Here is a 25,239-nt window from a genome sequence, read left to right on the forward strand (position 1 = left end):
TTTAATTACTTAAAAATCATACAATGGGATTTTCTGGATTTTTGTTTTAGATTCCGTCTCTCACAGTTTAAGTGTATCTATGATAAAAATGACAGACCTCTACATGCTTTATAAGTAGGAAGACCTGCAAAGTCGGCAGTGTATCAAATACTTGTTCTCCCCACTGTATGTACTAGGACTGATGATGGTTAATTTAAGGTTTTTATCTACATCTCTATATTTCAAAGTAATTTTATTTGTCTTTAAGAAAAGTTACAGATCATCGCAAAGTCTCACAAACCAAGGAATTCTCAATAATATCCAACTGATAATTTAAATTATACAATGTGCAGCGCACAGTTATGGAGTCTTTGATTTAAACAAACTTTAGTCAAATCAGAAAAAGCACCAGCATTCACAATATTTACATAAAAACAATGAGCACACATTCATATTCAGACATTTGGTCTCATTTCTCTTTAAAGGAGTCCACCTATGCAGAGCTGAGTCTCTGAGAGACTCAACACATAATGGGCCAGAAGGAGTGAATTATAACAGAGTGGATGGAAGTAACACCTGACAAATCCATGATGTCATGTCCTGTTTCATTTAGGATCCATGTTGTACCAATGTTGTGGATGCCCTTGATGTAAAAAGACATTGGATGTCTTTCAGCAATATTCCTGCCAGCAGATTAAGGTGTTACATTTTTTTTTCCTCTTTCTAAAAGACTACAACTATTGAGATCAGCAGCTAGCAGTCCACTATAAAATATAAAGCATATTCCTGTGTCATAAAAACATGAGAAAATAATACATTATGTTGTCGCGCAACAATGATAGAAAACTACAATCTTTTAAACACAGATTCTGGTTCCTCTATGCTTTGACTAACTTTCCAAATATTTTGAGGATCAATGAAATAAAACAAACGGCACTATTTACATATTGTGATACTTCCCATAACCCCCCCACCTCCCTTTTAATGAATGAGCAAGCAGAACATTTTTATATCACCATTTAGCTGTGCCACAGGTGAAAGCAGTTCCTATCAGCTATCAGACAGAGTGGAACACCACATTCATTGCACTTCCAAGGTGTGTCTTTCTTTAGTCCCTCTTTTTTGCACTTTTCACAGCGGAGGCGTCCAGCTGTGGCCCTCGTGCTTAGATCAGTTGGCTCCCTGGTGGGCACTGGTGTATGACCGGTCTTCTTTGGTGTGGCGACCACACATGTAGTCACCCCACACAACTCGGCGGCAAGCTGCTCAACAAACACCTTGTGTGTCATGGGCTGACGCTGTGCAGTCTGGCAGAGTTCCTTGTGGAGGATGTAGGAGTTGGTAATTGCAATGTCCATGAAATGGAGAAAGAGGGTTCTGTACCACCTCTTGGTTGTGTGGTGCACCGAGTAGTATTTCAGAAGTTGATCTGACAAGTCGACACCTCCCATGTACTTGTTGTATTCAATAATCGGGGTGGGGATTGGAATTTCAAATGTTTCCCAGCATCCTTCCTTGTTCTTCTGCTTTCTTTGTACAGTGGTACCTGAAAAGGCAGCATGAATGGTGGAGCACATTCCCACTTCCCTAACGTCCATCCATTTTGTAAAGAGGAGGTCGCCATCTCTGATCCACCTCAGCGATCCTCGTGGGGACTTCTTGGTCAGGGCATTGACTTTGGTTTCCGGAGTCCCCTTTCTTCCTTGACGGATTGTCCCACAGGCTCCAAACTTCAAGGACCTGAGGTGTCTGAACAAATGTGGGCTGGTGTAGAAATTGTCACAGTACATGTGGTACCCTGAACCGAGGAATGCTGGCTTCATCAGCTCCACCACAGAGTCAAATGATATTCCACAGCCAGACGCAAACTTGCTCTTCCCAGCGTAGACTGTGAAGTCACTAGTGTAACCATTGCTGGAGTCGGCCAACACGAACAGTTTGAATCCCCACTTTGTCGGTTTTGCCTTGACGTATTGGGTCATCCCTGTTTTCGCCTTTGAGGCGACCATCCTCTCGTCAATGGCAAGGTTCTGTCGGGGTTGGTAGAAAGCCTTGCACGCCGTTTTGATGTCATCCATGAGTGGCCTCAGTCGGAAGAGCATGTCATAATCAGCTGTCCCCTTCTTAGCGTCGTTTATCACATCCTCAGCAGGGTCACTCATGTGTATATTCCAGAAGATCACACGGAAGCTGTCCCTCGTCATCAGTGAGCTTGGAAAAGGGACAGAGAACATGTGGTTTTTTCTCCAATAGTCACTTATAGCAGGCAACTTCAGGATGGCCATGTACACAGCAAGTCCCAGGAACTTGAATAAATATAGGGGGGTGAGGGGAGTCCACTTGTACTTCTTGCCAATTGCCATATTCTTCTTAGCCATTTTATTAGTGTTTTTACACAAGGTTTTCACCACAGAGTCACTGAAGTAGAGCTTGAATAAGCTCAGAGGACTGTCCTGTACTGATGCACCAGGCTGAACCCCAGGGGTCCTGGCCGGGAAGAAACGGGGGACAATGGGGGGCACATCCTGCTCCTTCTCGGACTTCCACGCTTGGGCAGGTGGGACAGCTGGTGTGGGTCCATGTGGTGACCGTGATCTTCTTGCAGATCGTGAACGTCTATGTCCTCGGGTTGAGCGAGTTGTGCCAGAGAGCCTTTGTGGACAGGTTCTACGGGACACTGGTGTGGTGCCCTGTAGAGGAGTAGCAGAGTATGCCTCATCTTCAGCCTCATCTTCAGCCTCATCTTCAGCCTCATCTTCAGCCTCATCTTCAGACCACCCATCCTCAGACCACCCATCTTCAGACCCATCTTCAAACCATCCATCTTCAGACCCAACTTCAGACCCATCTTCAAACCACCCATCTTCAGACCCATCTTGAAACCACCCAGCTTCAGACCCAGCTTCAGACCCAGCTTCTCGGCTAGAGGAAAGATATATTTAGGAAATTAGAATTACATTGCTGAATAGAATTTAGACTGTGATCAGAATAGCCAGCAGCGTTCACTCATGGAAATAACACATCCCCATGGGAAATCACACATCCCCATGGGAAATCACACATCCCCATGGGAAATCACACATCCGGCATAGTAAAAAACATCGCCCATGGTGGTAGTCTATTGGCATTGTCTCTATTCAGGAGGTTTTTCAATCATGGCTTGACAAAATATATAGCCGATCAAAAACAAGAAACCAGGCAAGCCTAGTTCAGCCGGCCCGCAATAGAAAGTGTTGCCATCTCGAGATTCGAACCCGGGTCGCCCATGTGGAAAGGCTGTGTCATTAACCACTACACCACAGAGCTGTACATTTGTTAGCTGTCAGTACAGCGTCCTGTGTCTATCCTGAACAAATCCTCTTTTGCCACTGGCCATTTTAACAGCTAATTGGCCATTTGTGAATTACATTGATACAGTTAACCTGACTAGTTTCTTAACGAAGTTTACCTCCACCACAGATAGCATCTATGAACTGTATGGCGTTTGCCACTGGCCGTTTTTATTAGCCAGTAATAGGCTTTACTAAGTTACTGGAATAGTCATAAGAATTTAGCAATTGCTTGCGAGTCTGAACTTTACACTGCCAAAGCGATTTCATTTCATGGCATAACAATGTACTTTTTTCTCTCATTCGTGAATGACATTGATACAATAACTATCAATAAAGGTGATGATAACTAACCTTTTCATGAAAAGACAAGAGAATCGTGGAATCTATCAGAAATATTCGCAATACTGTATAACCGTTAACTGTTTTATTGCGGCCCACCAATAAAATTAATAAATGTTGTTGCTTTCAATAGATTCGAACTTAGATCTTCCATGTGAGAGGCACTGTATTTAACCACTACGCCAGAGCACTACACGTTTCAGCAGTCGCTAGACTCCATTGAGGATTGTGTTAAACTGACGTTTCTTATTACCTCCACCATAGCGTCTATGAATTGTTTTGCTTTTACCACTGGCCATTTTAACAGCTTATTATCCAGTAATAGGCTTACTAGTATCTACTAACTTCCTAGGAATAATCATAAGAATTGAGCAATTGCTAGCGAGACTGAAGAGGAACTTTTCCATGCTAGAAACAGTCGTAATATAACAGTATACAGTTTAAGTTAAGGCTTATTATAACGTAACTACTGAATGTTGCAGCCAGCAAATGTGTTTGTCTATCCTGACCCAAAACGCATGCACGGATGTGTACTTTGAAAATCCAGCAGAAACAGTTGCAATATAACCGTAAACTGTTTTATTTCAGGCTTACTAAAATGTAGATACTGAAGGTTGTAGCCAGCCAAGTTTTCGTCTACACGGAATAATTCATAATACGTACTTTGCTTTGCCTGTGAGGAGATACGAACTCAGGACCTATAGTTTACAGGTCTGCTTCTCTAACCACTACGCTATTTAACAAGGTTGAGTCAGTCACTCACTCAGTCAGTCAGCTGCTCAGTCAGTCACTCAGTCACTCAGTCAGTCACTCAGTCAGTCAGTCACTCAATCAGTATGTCAGTCAGTCAATCAGTATGTCAGTCAGTCACTCAGTATGTCAGTCAGTCGCTCAGTCAGTCACTCACTCAGTATGTCAGTCAGTCACTCAGTCAGTCGCTCAGTCACTCATTCAGTCACACAGTCAGTCACTCAGTCAGTCAGTCGCTCACTCACTCAGTCAGTCAGTCGCTCACTCAGTCAGTCAGTCAGTCGCTCACTCACTCAGTCAGTCACTAAGGGACATTCACTCTTCTTGGCTCCGCCTACGTGGTCCGGCAGAAATGCTATGAACTTATCATTAAGTCAGTGCATATGTATGTCAACCAAATCCAATGTTATTCTGGACAGGGTTCCATTACTTATTCTATGCTACGTTCTGTTTACCAGAACTTTACTATTTTACAACAGCCCATGAAAATCCCTTTATTATGCTTACTAAGAAATAGTTTTTGCATCATGATAAGAATGCAAACGACATAATGGTGATCACAACATGACTTACTTTTTATCCTCCATTCGGTCAATTCGATCAAACAAATCTTCTTCGTCGTCATTAAGAATGTCATCCGGGCCAGAATCTCCTCCAGCATCTTCGTCACTTTCAAAGATCTGTTACAGGGGCAATTAGTTCAGTCAACTCTGAGATAATTTAACAGAGTAAAGCAAGGAGATAAAAAGCCCTCATCAACATAACACATAACGTGATTCATCATATACAGTATCAGCAGCAAAATAATGTGAACTAGCGTTAACTGAAAAAAAGGAAAAGTCACATCTCGAGTCTTCCACTCATTAAACATGTATATAATGTGTGTGTGGGGGTGTAATATGAAATTCAGTTTATTTATCAAATGCACCGAAATGCATCTGAACGGTGACATTCTTGTGGCATGGCACTAATCTACATAGTAAGAATTAAGAAACATATAAAGGAAATTTATAGCAATAATATACATAAAAATGTAAACTAGCAGCAATTTTAGGATGGGAAATAAGAACAATTATGGGTGGAAGTATGGAATATTATAAATTCAATGAGTGTAATATGCCTATGAAAGGTACACACAAAAGAATATTCAATGTGCACTGAATGTACATAAAGACATCAGAGCAACTGGAATGTTCATGTGTGATCAGTATGATAATGGATCAGTGTTACTGGTTGAGGAGCCTTTTGGCCTGAGGGAAAAAAATTTGTCTGGAGGTGCGTGGCCCGAAACTCCGTTAGCGTCTACCCGACTGCAGGAGTGTGATCAGACCATAGCCTGGGTGGCTGTGATCTTTGATGATGTTCTGTGATTTCCTAAGGCATCGTGTATGGTGGATGCCTTGCACGGAGGGGAGATGGCAGGCGATGACTCGCTCCGCAGACTTCACCACCCTCTGGAGGGACTTGCGATCGGAGCGGTGCGGCTGCCGTACCAGGCAGTTATGCAGCCTGAGAGGATGTTCTTAATGCTCCTCAGAAAGTATAGATGCTTTTGGGCAGATTTCACGGCAGAGTTCGTTTGCCTGGACCAAGTGAGGTCATCTGTTTATGCAGATGCAGCCCAACAGGCACAAAACTTACTTGGAAGCAACTGAAGATCCCCTGCTGATTTGTACATTTGCCCACTGACAAAGAAATGATCAGTCAATAATTTTAATGGTAGGTTTATTTGACCAGTGAAATAAGTATTCAACCCCTCGGCAAAACATGACTTAGTACTTGGTGGCAAAACCCTTGTTGGCAATCACAGAGGTCAGATGTTTCTTGTTGTTGACCACCAGGTTTGCACACATCTCAGAAGGGATTTTGTCCCACTCCTCTTTGCAGATCTTCTCCAAGTCATTAAGGTTTCAAGGCTGACGTTGGGCAACTCAAACCTTCAGCTTCCTCCACAGATTTTCTATGGGATTAAGGTCTGGAGACTTGCTAGGCCACTCCAGGACCTTAATGTGCTTCTTCTTGAGACACTCCTTTGTTGCCTTGGCCGTGTGTTTTGTGTCATTGTCATGCTGGAATCCCCATCCAAGACCCATTTCATGTACTGGTTCTCACCCATGATTTGGCGGTACATGGCCCTGTCCATCGTCCCGTTGATGCAATGAAGTTGTCCTGGCCCCTTAGCCGAAAAACACCCCCAAAGCATAATGTTTCCACCTCCATGTTTGACGTTGGGGATGGTGTTCTTGGGGTCATAGGCAGCATTCCTCCTCCTCCAAACACGGCGAGTTGAGTTGATGCCAAAGAGTTCGATTTTGGACTCATCTGCCCACAACACTTTCACCCAGCCTCCCCTACCTAAGTAAACACATTTCAGTGGCTAAATGCAAAATAGAAAATGAAATGTTCTAAGCAAAAAAGAAGTACAATTCTCAAAAACTATTCTTTGTTGGCCTATCTGCACATTAATGCTGTGGAAACACTTCCTATTCACATAATCTCCTATTCATTTACTGAAGGAGCTGTGATAGGAGTATGAGTGCCATCTACAGTGGGGAGAACAAGTATTCGGTACACTGCCGATTTTGCAGGTTTTCCTACTTACAAAGCATGTAGAAGTCTGTGATTTTTTTCATTGGTACACTTCAACTGTGAGAGACGGAATAAAAAATCCAGAAAATCACATTGTATGATTTTTTTATAATTAATTAGCATTTTATTGCATGACATAAGTATTTGATCACCTACCAACCAGTAAGAATTCCAGCTGTCACAGACCTGTTAGTTTTTCTTTAAGAAGCCCTCCTGTTCTCCACACATTACCTCTATTAACTGCACCTGTTTGAACTTGTTACCTGTATAAAAGACACTTGTCCACACACTCAATTAAACAGACTCCAACCTCTCCAAAATGGCCAAGACCAGAGAGCTGTGTAAGGATATCAGTGATACAATTGTAGACCTGCACTAGGCTGGGATGGGAAGTTCAAGATGACGGTCAATCTCCCTTGGTCTGGGGCTCCATGCAAGATCTCACCTCGTGGGGCATCAATGAGTGATCAGCCCAGAACTACACGGCAGGACCAGTCCATCCATCTCCTTCCGCTTATCCGGGGCCGGGTCGTGGGGGCAGCAGTCTAAGCAGAGATGCCCAGACTTCCCTCTCCCTAGACACTTCCTCTAGCTCTTCCGGGGGGGACACCGAGGCATTCCCAGGCCAGCCGGGGGACATAGTCCCTCCAGTGTGTCCTAGGTCTTCCCTGGGGTCTCCTCCCGGTGGGGAAAACATCATTCTTTGGTGATGCTTTTCTGCAAAGGGGACAGGACGACTGCACCGTATTGAGGGGAGGATGGATGGGGCCATGTACAGTGAGATCTTGGCTAACAACCTCTTTCCCTCAGTAAGAGCATTGAAGATGGGTTGTGGCTGGGTCTTCCAGCATGACAATGACCCGAAACACACAGCCAGGGCAACTAAGGAGTGGCTCCGTAAGAAGCATCTCAAGGTCCTGGAGTGGCCTTACCAGTCTCCAGACCTGAACCCAATAGTAAATCTTTGGAGGCAGCTGAAAGTCCATATTGCCCAGCGTCAGCCCCGAAACCTGAAGGATCTGGAGAAGGTCTGTATGGAGGAGTGGGCCAAAATCCCTGCTGCAGTGTGTGCAAACCTGGTCAAGAACTACAGGAAACGTATGATCTCTGTACTTGCAAACAAAGGTTCCTGTACCAAATATTAAGTTCTACTTTTCTGATGTATCAAATACTTGTCATGCAATAAAATGCAAATTAATTACTTAAAAATGTGATTTTCTGGATTTTTCTTTTAGATTCCATCACTCACAGTTGAAGATTCCCTATGATAAAAATTACATGCTTTGTAAGTGGGAAAACCTGCAAAATCGGCAGTATATCAAATACTTGTTCTCCCCACTGTATATACGTAAAATATTAACTGGTTTGTGCAGATGACTGCATAGACTGATACCTGCAAATCTGTGGACTTATTTTTGGATGAGTCTGTGACTTGGGAACACTACTAAAGTGTAAAGGAAACGTTTCAGTGCTAGAGTCACACCTCTGACAGGCCAACAGAGACGGTTGCCTTCTACATACGCAGCATCACCAATATTATACAGAAAACTGCATAACATCGGTGTTCCGAACTGAGAGCACTTCCACCATGTATCAATGGAACGATATGAGGGCTGAGAATATCTTTCCCAAAAAGATAATCATTAGGGAATGATAAAACATCCAAGCGGGTCTGACCACTCTCTCCCAATGGAGATTTCTGCAGAGTATTTGTGCTTCTACTGGCTCTTAGAGAAAAGGAAATGCACTGTCTGACACATTTACATGGCAGGTTTAGGTGAGAGTAGGACAAACTCGGTAAGTTGGATAAAACCTGCTAGCGAGCAGGTTAGTTTCACAGAGTATGTTGCCGTAGTAACTGACTCAGAGTAACGCTGAACTGGCTCACTGAAACCGTAAACCCAGAATTTCCATAAACTCTGAGTCAACAAACTCTAGGTTCACTAAACCTGCTTTCTGAAATACCCCAGAGGTCTTGCTCTGCTGTAAACCTGTGTGCCATCTTACAGGAACAAAAGTTATTTTGTTGTTTTTAAAAATACCTAATAAAAGCATATGCAGAAATAAAAGCGTACGCAAAAACAATACATTGATACTTTCTTGACAACTGGGTTGGATACGTGCGTGAGGCTCTCAGCCCTGAGATTCGCGGGGTATGCTAAATTCAATGGTCACTCAACGCCAGGCGCGATATGACATAGTACATACACCGTTCGTGATTGGCGAAAAAAGATCAGACCTACAAAACAGAGGATACAACTATTCAGACATTAACTGACGTGAATAATGGCGGCCATTTAAGGTGCAACTCTTGTCATCCTGCGCAGGCCGAGATACACATAGGAAGACAAGCCTTATATGAATCGCTTCATTGGAATGTAAACAAAATGACGAAAAAAACCGAGGACAATTGCTATTACCATTCTGAATATAATAATATAAATTTACACTATGCGCTTGATCTGCGGATTGAGACTCAGAAGGGTTTTAAGGCCATGTTATTGAGAACTATAATCACACTTGGAACAAGAGTATGGTTTCTCCCGTGTGCACTCTCTGATGAGCAGTAAGTTCACCTGAGGTAATGAAACACGTCCCACAATACATGTCTACGCTGGTGAAGTTTGAGGCCAGGCGATTGAGAGAAACATCCGATTTGTACATCCGATTGATGTAATAAACCACTTCCCACATACAGAACAGGAGTAGGGTTTCTCTCCAGTATGAATGAGCATGTGACCATTAAGAGAACCAATTCCGTGTTTCCACTGGTGTTTTACCCTTAAGTCCAGACTTTTTTCCTGTTTCCACAGACACGGGGCCATGGCCGATTTTTCATTCGATCTAACAAACTGATCCATGATAAAATAAAGAAAATAAAGCAACAGTACGAGGAAGCAAAGACTCAGAACAGAAAGAGTTGGAACGACCGAAGGTGATACGATGCTATTGACTCAATAGAAAAATGGAACGCTGCATTCCCTGCAGAACCTATTACAATATACAATTACCTCAGAATTCTCCCAAATCCTTCTATTAAGGGTAGATCGTTTTGATTAAACACTTATCAAACTAAATAATGAACACACTGGCTTACAGTTGCAGTGTCATGACTGCAGGTGGAGAAGGAGCCGGTCACAGGAGTTTGAGGAAGACATTTGTTTTATTACTCAATTCAAACGCTGTATTGTAAACAAAATGAGCATAGCGTTATTGTTTGTTTTATTTTACTACCAAAAAAATATTGCCTATTATTCTTCATAACTGGAAAACTAAATTGCATTGATAGTTCACTCCTCCCTCCCCACCTGAGCCCCTCCTTGAGTACCAAATGTACAGTGGAAACAAGAAAGTCGGGAGACAACCTTTTCATGAATCACCGGTGTGACCCTGGTGCCGGGGTAAAGCACCAGTGGAAACGCGGCACAAGTGTACTAAAACTTTCCCACGGTCGGAACAGGAGTATATTTTCTCATGACCTTCAAGGGAACAAAGTGTACAGAAACTTTTCTCACATTCAGAACAGGAGTAAGTGCGCAATCTCCAGAGTGCACCCTCTGATGAACAGTAAGATCATGTCATGTAATGAAACACTCCAGCACAGGAGTAAGGTTTCTCTGTGGTGCTGTGTTTTTAGGCTTCCACTTTGAGAGAAGCTCCTCCCACATTCTGGAGTACAGCTTTTCACCTGTGTGCACTCTCTGATTAACAGCAAGTTCATCTGAAGTAATGAAAGTTCCACCACAATCTGAACAAGAGTGTTTCTCGCTTGTATTTAAATTTAAGGTGTGTTTTGAACTGTGATGGAGATAATGCACTTTCTTCATAACAGGAGCAGTGGTGGGGACTCACATCTAAGTGGTCTTCCTGTGGTTCCTCTTCTGATGTACGAAACGTCTCCATTTCTGGAATCTCATCTGTGTGATAGACATCAGAATTGTTAGCTGGGGGCCTCCTTACACAACAACAGTTTGATATGGATAAACAAGATATAGACATTTAAAATCTTTTTAAATACATATATATCCCAAATTATCTAATATCAGTCTGCCAGCATTCATTTTCAACTGTTTAAATTGCAGCAAATGGTGGAGATTGTGAAAACTTATTTCAGTTAACTCAGGAAAATCTATCCCAAACCCTATTCCCTTACATGTAATATACAATTTGACTGGATGGCTGAGCTACATTGCTTCTTTCCATGACTGTCAAATCTAAGAAATTCAGCCCATCTGTCCACAAAACTATAGCTATGGAACCTAACTTAGTTTGGCTCCTAAGACTATTTGATGTGTCGAATAAAAAAGTAAAAAAATATCTAGGATTTTAAGTGGGGTTAGCTTTTGCATCATACCAGCATGAAACAATGGAACTGCAGTTCTTCTAGATATATTTATAGGAATGACTACAGCGTATTTGATCAGGTAATGAAAATAACTAAACATATACCAAAATGTATAAGAAACCAATTAAATTATCTTGCCCTGTTGGCCTACAGCAACTGATCATTATTTGACAGTGACACAGCATGATTACAACCTATTGCAGAGTTTTGAGTGGGACACTTTCGCAATGCAAGTAAATCTTGTCAGTACTGTGTTAACTGCAAGTTATTTAACTGTTGTCATGAATAGGGCTGGGCAAGGTCTGGATTCTTTTCATCTTTGGAAGTACCCATACAAATACCACAGATAGACAATGTAAGTCTTGTTTTTCCCATGGGCATGTGGGCAGAACGTCAGGGTTAGTAGATAGTTATTTGACATGTTATAGAGCATTATAATAATCATTAAACAGGAGCTTCGTCAAGTCTGCCACGACAGGACAATATTTAGGTAGCTTGGACAGGTCATGGTTATTCTCTAGGCCATTGAATAGTAGCCTTAAATTATTTTCTAAATTCATAATGATAAGTAATCTACGAGAAAGAAAAACCCTCAAGTTTTTAAATCTTCTTCATAAAACCAGTTCTTACCATGATTCATTACAGCCCCAATGTTCTCTTCCTCTTCATTTTTTAACTCATTCAGTCCCAGTGTTTGACTGCAGTTATCCCGCTTCACTGATGTCATCTCTGAACCCACCAATGAACACTGAGCTTTACTGTCACAATCCAGAGGTTCTTGTTTGGGCTCAGTGTGGAAGGAGAGCAGCAGGCTGGGTTTGTCCTCCTTCTGCTAAAATAAAGACCAAGTTAGACCCATACATGACCAAGCCAGAATGTTTGATAAAAAAACTAAAAAATACAAAACACAAGGCTTATAAAAACAAGAGGAAAAATATGTTCCAAACACTGTATTTAATGGGTGAACAGGAGTGATCTTAATTATTTTGTTTGGTACACACATGCTAAGGAGAATGAAGTAGAACTTCAAGTTTCAAGTATTATAATGGTTATTTTTCCTTAATATTACATAACTACTGTTTATGAACAGGGTATTGCATACAATGACTGTCCCTTTCAGAATCCTTCTATTTTATAGTATATCCTAATATAACAGTCAGGTGATTTTAAATAAGTACCAACTACTATTTTGGTTACAATACAGCAAATTAATCTGCAGTGAAGTAATTGGAGGCACTATTAGCAAGGCTACTTTTTTGTTGACAAATGCTACCCAACATCGCAGTCTGCTGATTATATGCAAAAACCAATTGCTAGCTAATTTATGTGTTGAAAAATAAACAATAATCATATTTTATGATTGTATATGTATACTTAGAAAAAAAATCTAAATCAGTCAAGAACAACTTTTTGATTACTGGTACTAAGCTCAAACGTCATATTAAAGATGCTCTACTGTCATTTCATAATTATGATTTAGAACAGGACAAAAATTATATTGTCAATCTTTTTATAATTTATGGAAAATACTTTGTCCATATATGTAAGTGAGCTAAAGAAGTGCTTTTTAAAAGAGTTTATGCATAATTTTAAACTTTTATTTAACTTTAAAAATTAAAGAGCAATGGGAACCTTGTGTATGTGAAGCCTTGTGTCTTTTGGTCTGAATGTATACACCCGTGTTCAATGTTCTTGATTGTTCCTTTTTGTTTTGTTCGTCTCATATTAGTTATCGCAGGAATATCTGCATTGTGATTATTATTTCTAAATAAAATGTTAAAAAAGAAAATAGAAAAAATAGAAAATAATGCTGACCAGCGTTATCATTCAGAAATCCTTGTGCTGTTGTGTTGAAAAGAAGTGTTACATCTTCCATCCTCTGTCTATGCTAGTCATTGCCATTAGCAAGATAGCAGTGCAGTACCTATTGCAAATATTGCTAATAGTTAGCTGCGATATTGTGTTAAATTGCCAAGCTCCTAAATCTGGCCAATCAGCTGCGCTGGCTATTTTTGAGGTGCATAACATCAGATGTACATGTGTCTAAAGAACTCCCTTAGATGAACCTTGACCTCACCACACAACATCAGATGTACATGTGTCTAAAGAACTCCCTTAGATGAACCTTGACCTCACCACACAACATCAGATGTACATGTGTCTAAAGAATTCCCTTAGATGAACCTTGACCTCACCACACAACATCAGATGTACATGTGTCTAAAGAACTCCCTTAGATTAACCTTGACCTCCACTCACAACATCAGATGTACATGTGTCAAAATAACTCCCTTAGATGAACCTTGACCTCACCACACATTACTTTATTCTCAGCACCCTACTCCAATACTGTGACAAGTGATAGAACAATACACTGTATTACCAAAAGGTCCTAGACTAGAACAGTACAAAAATTCATGCCAAAATCCCCTACTCCATTAATGACCTGCAACTTGCCAACAACCTGAATGAGTTCTATTGCAGATTTGAAAGACAAAAGGGCAGTCCTGACAACATAACCTCTGTGTGTCCAGACGTCAACACAAACACCCCACCATTGGGACCCATTCACATTCACCACTACACCACTACAAGGGAACTTTCCGTCCTGGAGGGGGGCGTTAACAGTCTACTCAAGAGACAGAACCCCTGTAAAGCAGCAGGGCCTGGCGGTGTCTCCCCATCCACACTAAAGCATGCAGACCATCTTTCTGCTGTGTTTCCTGACATTTTTAACATCTCACTGGAGATTGCACCAAGACACCAGATGGTCAGTCAGAACAACCTGGAGCTCAACGTCCTAAAGACAGTGGAGATGACAGTGGACTTCAGGAGAAACACCCCCCCCCCCATCACCCTGGGTGGCTCCCCAGTTAACTCTGTGGAGTTCCATTCTCTATCTGGGCACCACCATCACCCAGGACCTCAGGTGGGAGCTGAACCTCACCTCCCTCACCAAGAAAGCTCAGCAGAGGATGTACTTCCTGCGGCAGCTGAAGTTCAACCTGCCAAAGACGATGATGGTGCACTTCCACACTGGCATCATGGAGTCCACCCTGACCGTGTCCGTCACCATCTGGTACGCTGCAGACATTTCTAAGGACATCCCTTGGAAAGGGTAGTGTTGTCCTCCGTCTACGACCCATTGAGAGTTCAGCGAGGAGGCTCAGTAAGTCAGCAGAGCTTCACATGGATCAGAACCACTAAATGTTGCCTTCATATGAATCAAAACCACTATATGTTGCCTTCTGTTGGATCCTTTTACATTTTTCTATTCCAAGCTGCATTCTCTGTATGTATTCTCTTAAGCAAGTCTTTACACATTTTTTCTGGAACGATTATTCGGTTTTGTCTGAGCAACAGTCCATTTACAACAGCAAGCTCCGGCCTGACATTGCTGTATTGTAGACATGAATCTTGTGTCCAGCCTCGCTGAAGATTGTCCATCACTTTCTGCATAGTAATATCTTACACTCTTTTCGCGCCACAAAAAAAACTTTATCCCTTCCCTCATTTATCATGTCAGCACTTATTCCCAAAATGTCACTGTTAGACCACAAACCCCATCTCTGTAAAGGCCCAAGCTCCCGTCGCTGATGTAATGATCAGGATGTATCATAACCTTTTTAGAAAAATGTCATCATAAAAAAAGAATCCACAGAAGCATCATCATAAGCAACATTTCTTATTTATTTCATTGCAGGGTTCACAGGTACAGAAATGTCAAAATGTTTTTTTATAATCAGTGCATCCTTACTACCAACACACAGTAATTTATCTAATTCAAACATGTTACAGGCCCTTCAACCGAACTACAAGAAAACTGATCTTATAACACCCCAAGCACGTCACATTATCTGTTCAGTTTACTACCATCTGATCTTAAGAAGCCCAAATGGTCTCAAAATCCCCTTTTGATTCCCCACTGATGAAGGATATGTGTATCTGGGTACATGTGAACTTGTAATTCTGAGTGTGTTTGTGTGATGTCCTTCAACTGTCCAGAGATTATTAGTGTGTGATTTACAGTAAGTCTATCTTCCTGTACAGTATCTTACTGTCTCCAAAGCATTCAATGTCTTTCCAACATGTTTTAAGTTATTCAACATAAACTTTTCCCAGAGGCAGAATAACATGATACTATTCATCCCTTAGTACTCATAAGGGGATACTAAGTTCAGATTTGATCAAAATCTGAACTTCCCACAATCAAAACAAGAGTAAGGCTACTCTCCAGAATGTATGCGCAGGTATAAGGTTATACTTAAAATAGAGAAACACTCCCCACAGTCAGTAAGGCTTTTCTCCAGTATGTATGGGCAAGTGAGCTTCAAGGCTACTTAAATGAGTTCTCTCTCCAGTAAGGCCTCTCACCAGTGTGCACTCTGATGATTTGTACATTCAGATGATGTACTGAAACACTCCCCAGATACAGAACAGGAGTAGGGTTTCTCTCCAGTATGAATGAGCATGTGACCATTAAGGGAACTGTTATAGACATTTGTTGAGCTGATGTATTAGTGCCTTTTACAGATGTATAGGGGAGTAAATAATTACTGGTTTAGTATTGGGCTAATTAGAAAGTTACCAAATCTGTACTTAGCCAAGTAGGAAGAATGCAAGATATGTTCTTTGTGTCATTATTAAGAGAGGGACGAAACATGGGTGGAAATTAAGAGGTATTTGTAAAAAACAGATGGATAACCTGCATTTGGGTGAACCTTGGGCGGAGAGAGAAACAGATAAGAATGAATCTAACTGGTTAAGACCAGATTAACATGTTTGGATGAAATGTCAGTTATTTTGAGAGATGTTGTAACACTTTCTTGCCTATACAAAAAGGTATTCTGAACTGTTCTTCAGAAAGACTCTCACTGATTTTGCGTTAGTGTATTTCTGTCTCTATTTGCAGATATTGTATAATAAACTTTAATGGTGTTTAAGAGCATTTTGATCTTTGTCTTACCTTCCTTAGTAAGAGTTCTATTTGATGGAATTGCCATCACAGAACCAAGTGCACTAAAAATGTTCCAAAGTCAGAACAGGGGTAAGGTTTCTCACCAGTATATTTTCTCATGACATTCAAAAGAACAAAGAGTACAGAAACTTTTCTCACATTCAGAACAGGAGTAAGTGAGCACTCTCCAGAGTGCACCCTCTGATGAACAGTAAGATCATGTCATGTAATGAAACACTCCAGCACAGGAGTAAGGTTTCTCTGTGGTGCTGTGTTTTTAGGCTTCCACTTTGAGAGAAGCTCCTTCCACATTCTGGAGTACAGCTTTTCACCTGTGTGCACTCTGATGAACAGCAAGTTCATCTGAAGTAATGAAAGTTCCACCACAATCTGAACAAGAGTGTTTCTCGCTTGTATTTAAATTTAAGGTGTGTTTTGAACTGTGATGGAGATAATGCACTTTCTTCATAACAGGAGCAGTGGTGGGGACTCACATCTATGTGGTCTTCCTGTGGTTCCTCTTCTGATGTACGAAACGTCTCCATTTCTGGAATCTCATCTGTGTGATAGACATCAGAATTGTTAGCTGGGGGCCTCCTTACACAACAACAGTTTGATATGGATAAACAAGACTACTTACGAAATTGGCATTGGCAATCTATTTATCCCAAATTATCTAATATCAGTCTGCCAGCATACATTTTTCCCAGAACAAATCCTTTTCATCAACTCTTAAAATTGCAGCATATGGTGGAGATTGTTAAAACTCCTTTCAGTTAACTCAGGAAAATCTATCCCAAACCCTATTCCCTTACATGCAATATAACATTTGACTGGATGCCTGAGCGACATTATTAGCGAGCATGCTTCTTTCCAAAAAAAGATTTAGGATTTTAAGTGGGGGTTAGCTATAACTAAACATACACCAAACTTAATAAGAAACCTAGTCAATGATCTTGCCCTGCTGGCCTACAGCAACATTATTTGACAGTGCTGTGCATGATTCCAACCTGTCGCAGAGCTTTGAGTGGGACACTTTCGCAATGCAAGTCTAAAGATAAAAGTAGAAGTTAACCAAAGAACCAAACTAGGCCATTGAAAATGTGCCTTAAATTATCTTCTTAATTCATAATGAAAAGCAATTAACAAGAAAGGAAAACCCTAATTTATAACCCTAAACAAGAGGGAAAATAGGTTCCAAACACTGTATGTATTGGGTGAACAGGTGTGATCATTATTTTGTTTGGTACACACACGCTAAGGAGAATGAAGTAGAACTTCAAGTAATTATAATGGTTATTTTTCCTAAATATTACATAACTAATGTTTATGAATAGGGTATTGCATACAACGACTGTCCCTTTCAGAATCCTTCCATTTTATAGTATCTTCTTCTATAACAGTTAGGTGTTTTTAAATAAGTAGCAATTACTATTTCGGTTACAATACGCCAAATTAATCTGTGCTGTAGTAACTGGAGGGCAGGACTAACAAAGCTACTTTTTTGTTGACAAACGCTAACAAACATCGCAGTCTGCTGATTATATGCAAAACCCAAAGGCTGTACAGCACGTGGGCGTCCTCTCTGAAAGTGATTTGGGGTTTCTAAGTGATTTCACAAAAAGTTACAGAATTTTCCAATTTGTTCATGTTTATATATAGAAACAAGAAAACAGGCAAGCCTAGTTCAGCCCGCCCACAACAGAAAGTGTTGCCATCTCAAGATTCGAACCCGGGTGGCCCACGTGGAAGGCTGTGTAGTTAACCACCACATCACTGAGCTGTACATAGGCCAGGTGTCAGTACAGTCTCTTGTCTCTATCCTGAACAAATCCTCTTTTGCCACTGGTTGTTTTAATAGTTAATTGACCATTCGTGAATGACATTGATACAGTTAAACTGACTAATGTTTCTCACTGAGTTGACCTCCACCACAAATAGCATCTATGTATTAGCCAGTAATAAGCTTTACCGGTATCTACTAACTTACTGGAATAGTCATAAGAATTGAGCAATTGCTAGGGAGTCTGCCAAAGCTATTTCATTGCATGGCGTAAGAATTAACGTATATTTTTCTTTCACGGCAAAACAAAATGTTTCTTTCATTCCTGAATTACACTTATACAATAACTCAATAAAGACGACGATAACTAACGTTTTCATCAAGTGAAAAGAGGAGAGAATCGTGGAATCTACCAGAAATAATTAAGAAATGTCTTTGCGTTCAATAGAATCAAACTTAGGTCTTCCACATGAGAGGCACATGTATTTAACCACTACACCACGGAATTACACGTTTCATCAGTCGCTAGACTCCATTGAGGATTGTGTTAAACTGACTAACGTTTCTTATTACCTCCACCATAGCGTCTATGAAATGTATTGCTTTTGCCACTGTCCGTTTAAACAGCTTATTAGCCAGTAATAGGTTGACTAGTATCTACTAACGTCCTAGGAATAATCATAAGAATTGAGCAATTTCTAGCGAGACTGAAGATGAACTTTTCCATGCCAGAAACAGTGGCAATATAACAGTATACAGTTTAAGTTAAGGCTTATTATAACGGAACTAGTGTATTAGCCAGCAAATGTGTTTGTCTATTCTGACCCATAACGCATGCACGGATGCCTACTTCGAAAATCCACCAGAAACAGTCGTAATATAACCATAAACTGTTTTATTTCAGGCTTGCGATAATGTTGATACTGAAGGTTTCAGCAAGAGAAGTTTTCGTCTATACAGAGTAATTTATAATGCGTACTCCGCCTAAGAGGAGATACGAAATCAGTACCAATAGTTTACAGGTCCGCTTCTCCAACCACTAAACTATTTAACAAGGTGCAGTCATTCAGGCAGTTACTTGGTCAGTCAGTTCTTCTTGACCGGCTCCGCTCACGCGGTCAAACAATGGCTGCACAACCAGGGGTGGTTGCTCTCTGAACAATCTGAAAGTGGTTTGGGGTTTCTACACCATATGGTTGAAAAGCTTCTGAATTAATACATTTGAGGCATGGAATTTGTATCTAGCCATCAGCAGACCGCAGTATACGGGTTGTAGTGTGGCTGAGTTTGAGAACACGAGACCTGATCCGAGGTTTCGAATATCCAATATCAAATCAACTTTACCTCGGTTACCATTCCCTTGGAACCCAATCAATCGTAAGGATTTCCATCCATACATCCTCAAAACATTCCCTGATTTCAGACTACACAACACTGATACAGAATCGGAACATATGAACAGGGTTGCAGAACATTCGAATGGTTGCGCCTCCCTGCGATGATGTACTCAAATCAAAACCCACCAATACATTTAGCTACCTAACGATACATAGGTATAAATCCAGGCCTTCGCGTGTTAAAAGCTATAGTTAGCTACATGAACTTGCTTGTGAGTTAAGATAAAACTTCAGTTAACGTGGCTACTATACACATCAACACGCCTTAGAACATTACTACACATTGTAACAACAATTCATTCCAATTATTACTTAAACACAAGTCTTGCTCAAATTCGATATTTACCAGTTGCCTTTAATACGAAGTTGGTGTGGAAAGCCGGAATATAGTGAGCCAATGTTCTACAATAGCGGATTCTTCTCTTAAATTAATGGCTGATCGCTTCTATTGAAGGTGCATATAGCGCCACCTACCATACTGGAGTGTGAGGCCGCTAACGGCCTTCGTCTCTTACATCTTCCCGCTCAGACCTGTAGCCCTGAGAAATCGACATACAGCTTTAGTCACCATCCCACTCCCCTTCCCGTCCCCCAGCAACCCCTGTACATCCCACCTCCTCCCCTCCCCTCTAACCTTCTCATACAACCTTTCCCTCTCAACATCAAACTGCTCACAATACATCAACCAGCCCTGTTTCATGCTTACATACAGGACTTACCTTCAATGACGCGTTCAGTCCTGTATGTCCTAACCGTAGTCGACACCACATCACCTCTTCTCTCCTACACCCCATATTCCTCACCTTGACCCTCACTGTCCGCTACACCCCATAATACCTTCTCCCCTTCCTGCTACCATCTCACTTCCTCTGCCAACAGTCAAACACCTACCACCCTTATCAACGTTTTAATTTCCCCCCGTCCTAAGGGTACCTGTACACCCACCCCCTCCTTCCTACATGCACTCCTAGCCAACCTATCAGCCCCTTCGTTACCCTCCACACCAACATGAGCTGGAACCCAGCAGAACCGAACCACCACACCCATCCTCTCCAATCCCAACAACAACACCATCATCATCTCCACCAAGTCACCTCTGTCTGATCACCTCTTTGGTTATTTGAGACGAACTGCATTGTGGGATTGTTGACGTGCTGTACCCTGCCTGCTGTTACCTACCTGGCTACCTGCCAAACTTTTTTCGAATTTACTCGATATAAACTAATTGGTCAAAATTCTATTTTAGAGTTTTACCAACGCAATATTTATCTGTTGACCTCTTACCCAACTTTTCTACACCGGGACTCTTTTTGGACATAATTAACAGAACTACTCACCCCTGAACACCCGAGGCTAAGTATCATTACAATGCCTTTTCACTGTAATTGTTGTAGCAACAACACGGAGGAGAATGTTCGTCTTAAGTTAAAGATAGCAGAGTTAGAGGCTCGGCTTCTGACGCAAATGCCAGGCAAGGATTATGCTAGTGTAGAAATAGAAAAATCTGCGTCAGTGCCACCAGGTAGAAACGATAGTTTTGTTAGCCCCCCGGCACAGCTCCTGCAGCCGGGCAATAACTTTCTCTTGGTCACTGGGAAGAAATGCCGTCGACCAGTTAAACCTGAATCGTTGCTAAAACCAACTGAGACTTTGAACAGGTTTTCCCCACTGGAGTCGGAGTCAAGACCCGAGCCGTCTTCGGAGGGGAATGGTCGGCAGGCATGTTCTACCGGTGGACTTGAAAAACTGAAAACTTTAGTCATTGGCGATTCCATCACACGCAGTATTAGACTAAAGAATCAGCCGGCGATCGTACATTGTTTACCGGGGGGCAGAGCCACCGACGTAGCCGCAAATCTGGGGTTGGTGCTAGCGAAGTCTAAAACTGGCAAGTATAGAGAGTACAGAGATATTGTTATCCACGTTGGCACCAACGATGTTAGGATGAAACAGTCAGAGGTTACGAAGCAGAACATAGCATCAGCGTGTAAATTAGCTAGAAAGATGTGTCGGCATCGAGTAATTGTCTCTGGCCCCCTCCCAGCTAGGGGTGGTGACGAGCTCTACAGCAGACTTGCGCAACTCAATCGCTGGCTGAAAACGGAGTTCTGCCCGTCGCAGGAGGTAGAGTTTGTAGATAACTGGCCTTCTTTTTGGGACTCTCCCAGAAATAGGGCCAGGCCTGATCTGCTGAGGAGCGACGGACTCCATCCTAGCTGGAGTGGTGCTCTTCTTTTGTCTAGGAACATTGACAGGAGTCTCACTCCTATAGCTTTAACATGAGATAGGGTGCAGGTCAGGCTGCAGGCTGTTAGCCAGCCTGCTAGCATAGTGGAGTCTGTCAATAGCATAGCCAGAGTAGTTAGTACAGCTTTACCTATTGCCACTGTGACTCGTTCCAGGCTGAGAAAAGTTAAACAAGGTAGTGCTAACAAAAACAACCTTATTAAGATAAAGCCTTCCTCCACCTCGGTCAAAAATAAAAATAATTGTATCACTTCGCATCTCAAAATGGGACTCCTAAATATTAGATCTCTTGCTCCAAAGGCAGTTGCGGTAAATGAATTAATCTCTGATCATAAACTAGATGCTATTGGTTTATGTGAAACGTGGCTAAAGCCTAAAGAATTCACTGCCTTAAATGAGGCCTCTCCTCCTGGCTATACTAGTGATCATATCCCTCGTGCATCCCGAAAAGGAGGGGGTGTCGCTAATATTTATGACAGTAAATATAAACTTACTCTCAAACATATCACAGAGTTTCATTCTTTCGAAGTTTTACTCATGAAAGTTAACCAGGCCGATAAATCATTTTACATAGCTACTATTTATAGGCCCCCCGGGCCATACACATTGTTCCTCAATGAGTTTCCAGAATTCTTGTCTAACCTTGTAGTCATGGCAGATAGTATTCTAATTTTTGGCGATTTCAATATCCATATGGAAAACCCCCATGATCCTCTTCAAAAAGCCTTTCAAGCCATAATCGACTCAATGGGTTTCATCCAACATGTCTCAGGTCCAACACATTGCCACAATCATACCTTAGATTTAGTCCTGTCACGAGAAATAGATATTGTAGATCTAATAATTTACCCCCAAAATCCTGGATTATCGGATCACTGTCTTATTACATTTACCGTTAAAACAAGAAATTCACTTGCCCCCCAAACAATGAGTTTCAAAAGCCGTACTATAAATTCTCGGATTACAAATAAATTCCTTGATATTCTTACTAGTTCGCTCTTAAATGACAGAGTAAATAAATCTGTAAACGATCAAATCGAGGATCTAAACTCAATACTGCGAAATACATTAGACATAGTTGCACCACTAAAAACTAAAGAAATACGCAACAAGAAACTTGCTCCTTGGTACACCGACAATACTAGAGCACTTAAGCAAGCCTCCAGAAAATTGGAGCGAAAGTGGCGCTCCACCAAGTTGGAAGTATTTAGACTAGCCTGGATAGACAGTACAGTACAATACCGAAAATCACTCACGTCTGCTCGATCAGCTTATTTCTCCAACCTGATTGAGGCGAACAAAAACAATCCAAAATTTCTCTTTGATACAGTTGCAAAGTTAACAAAAAAGCAAAGCTTAGCAAGTGAAGTGGGTCTTCACTTTAGTTGTAATGAATACATGAACTACTTTGATGAAAAGATCGTCACCATTAGAAAACAAATAACTGAATCCCTAAATAGTTATGGTCCTAAAAATCTCGGTTGTCCGGAAAATTTCCGGAGCCTCCCTGATCAGGTGTCAATGGGGACACTTGAGTTTTTTGATACCGTATCGCTCGACACATTTACAAAATTTGTAATGAGTTCTAAACCCACAAACTCTCAGCTAGACCCGATTCCTACAAAATTACTTAAGGAGTTATTTCCTGTGCTAGGTCAGCCAATGCTGAACATAATAAATTGCTCCCTTTCCTCCGGATGCGTACCAAACTCACTAAAAATTGCGGAAATTAAGCCTCTTCTAAAAAAATCTAATCTAGATCCCGACATATTAAACAATTATAGGCCAATATCGAACCTCCCGTTCCTCTCAAAAATCTTAGAAAAATGTGTTTCCCAACAACTGAATGCCTTCCTAAAGACAAAAAACATTTATGAAATATTCCAGTCTGGTTTTAGATCCCATCATAGTACTGAGACTGCACTCGTGAAGGTAACAAATGACCTTCTAATGGCCTCAGACAAAGGTTCCGCATCCGTCCTGTTGCTTCTTGATCTCAGTGCTGCTTTTGACACTATTGATCACTCCCTTCTCTTAGAGAGACTGGAAACCAATATTGGGCTACGTGGACATGTTCTAGCCTGGTTTAAATCTTATTTATCTGAAAGATATCAGTTCGTTAGTGTGGATGGCATATCCTCTGACAAGTCAAAGGTATGCTTTGGAGTTCCTCAAGGCTCGGTTCTGGGCCCATTACTTTTCTCACTATACATGCTCCCTCTGGGCGATGTAATCCGAAATCACAATATTAACTTTCACTGTTATGCTGATGACACACAGTTATATATTTCAATGAAGCATGGAGAAGCCCCTAAATTAGCTATTTTGGAAGCATGCGTTTCAGATATTAGGAAGTGGATGACAGAGAATTTCTTGCTCTTAAACTCAAATAAAACAGAAATGCTCCTTTTAGGACCCAAAAAACAAAGAGCGTTGTTAGCAGATCTCACTGTGAACCTCGACGGCTGCATGGTCGTATCCCAAAAAACTGTAAAAAACCTTGGCGTTACCCTTGACCCTGACCTCTCCTTTGAAGAACATATAAAATATGTCTCAAGAGTAGCTTATTTTCATCTTCGAAACATCGCAAAAATTAGAAACTTCCTATCAAAAACTGATGCAGAAAAATTAATCCATGCTTTCGTTACTTCTAGATTAGATTACTGCAATGCTCTTATCTCTGGTTATCCAGACAAATTAATAAATAAACTTCAATTAGTGCTGCACACAGCTGCTAGAATCCTAACTAGAACAAAAAAATTTGAACACATTACTCCTGTCCTGGCATGCTTACATTGGCTGCCTGTTAGGGTTAGGGCTGATTTTAAGGTTTTACTCTTAACCTATAAATCAATACATGGACTTGCTCCTACTTACCTTGCTGAAATGATCCAGCCATATATACCTACACGTAACCTTAGATCGCAAGACGCAGGCCTTTTAATTGTACCTAGAATTTCTAAACAAACAATTGGCGGCAAGGCCTTTTCTCATAGAGCTCCACTCCTGTGGAATGATCTGCCAATTAAGGTTAGAAATGCAAACTCAGTGCAAACTTTCAAGTGTCTACTAAAAACTCATCTCTACAGCACGGTTTATAATTAGGTGTAGCCTGGCCCGGGGGCGTGAAGGTGACCAGTAGGCTTGATACTGTCCACCCTTGCTGTCTTGCCAGGTGGGCTCTCGTCGCCACTGGGATGCCCTCCCTCCAATGCCCTTCGGGGGAAGAGTCACTGGCTTGTTGTTGATTCTCTATTGCGCACTTGTGCAGTTGGGCTGTACGCTACTAGCAATACTCGGCCCTCATTCAGGGGGGTTGCGGTTGGTGGGTGTCCCTTTGGTTGATGCCTGGCAATGTGGTTGGATTGATTTCCTGCCTGTTGGGCCCTGTCCGGGGCCTCCCCCGGGTAGGGCCCCAGTGTCACCGGACCCCCCCGTCTCAGTTTCCAAGGTGTTACGCTGCTATATTATTGTGCTGGGGGACATGAGGGATGTACTACTAACTTTTCTCAGTTTCCTCC

At 41.5% G+C, this 25,239-nt stretch overlaps 1 protein-coding gene across 1 annotated transcript; it reads right to left on the reverse strand.

Moving 5' to 3' along the window:
* Positions 1-142: 142 nt before the first annotated feature.
* Positions 143-20,207, reverse strand: LOC114828680 (piggyBac transposable element-derived protein 4-like). The gene is made up of 6 exons (XM_034288560.1): positions 20,191-20,207; positions 16,786-16,850; positions 11,965-12,166; positions 10,842-10,906; positions 4,974-5,080; positions 143-2,901 (listed from the first exon to the last, which is right to left on the reverse strand). The coding sequence occupies exons 2-6, from the start codon at positions 16,834-16,836 to the stop codon at positions 999-1,001; spliced, it is 2,328 nt and encodes a 775-aa protein (XP_034144451.1). The 5' UTR covers positions 16,837-16,850; positions 20,191-20,207; the 3' UTR covers positions 143-998.
* Between the last annotated feature and the right edge of the window lie 5,032 nt (positions 20,208-25,239).

Source organism: Esox lucius, chromosome 20 (genome assembly GCF_011004845.1).
Source record: "Esox lucius isolate fEsoLuc1 chromosome 20, fEsoLuc1.pri, whole genome shotgun sequence".
Taxonomy (NCBI): Eukaryota; Metazoa; Chordata; class Actinopteri; order Esociformes; family Esocidae; genus Esox; species Esox lucius.

Coding starts and splice junctions, on each gene's coding strand:
- LOC114828680 (XM_034288560.1), bottom strand. CDS start 16,836: ATGGAGACGTTTCGTACATCAGAAGAGGAACCACAGGAAGACCACATA. Junction 12,167..16,785: donor CACAGGAAGACCACATAGAT/GTGAGTCCCCAC, acceptor TCTTTATTTTAG/CAGAAGGAGGACAAACCCAG. Junction 10,907..11,964: donor TGGGGCTGTAATGAATCATG/GTAAGAACTGGT, acceptor TCTATCACACAG/ATGAGATTCCAGAAATGGAG.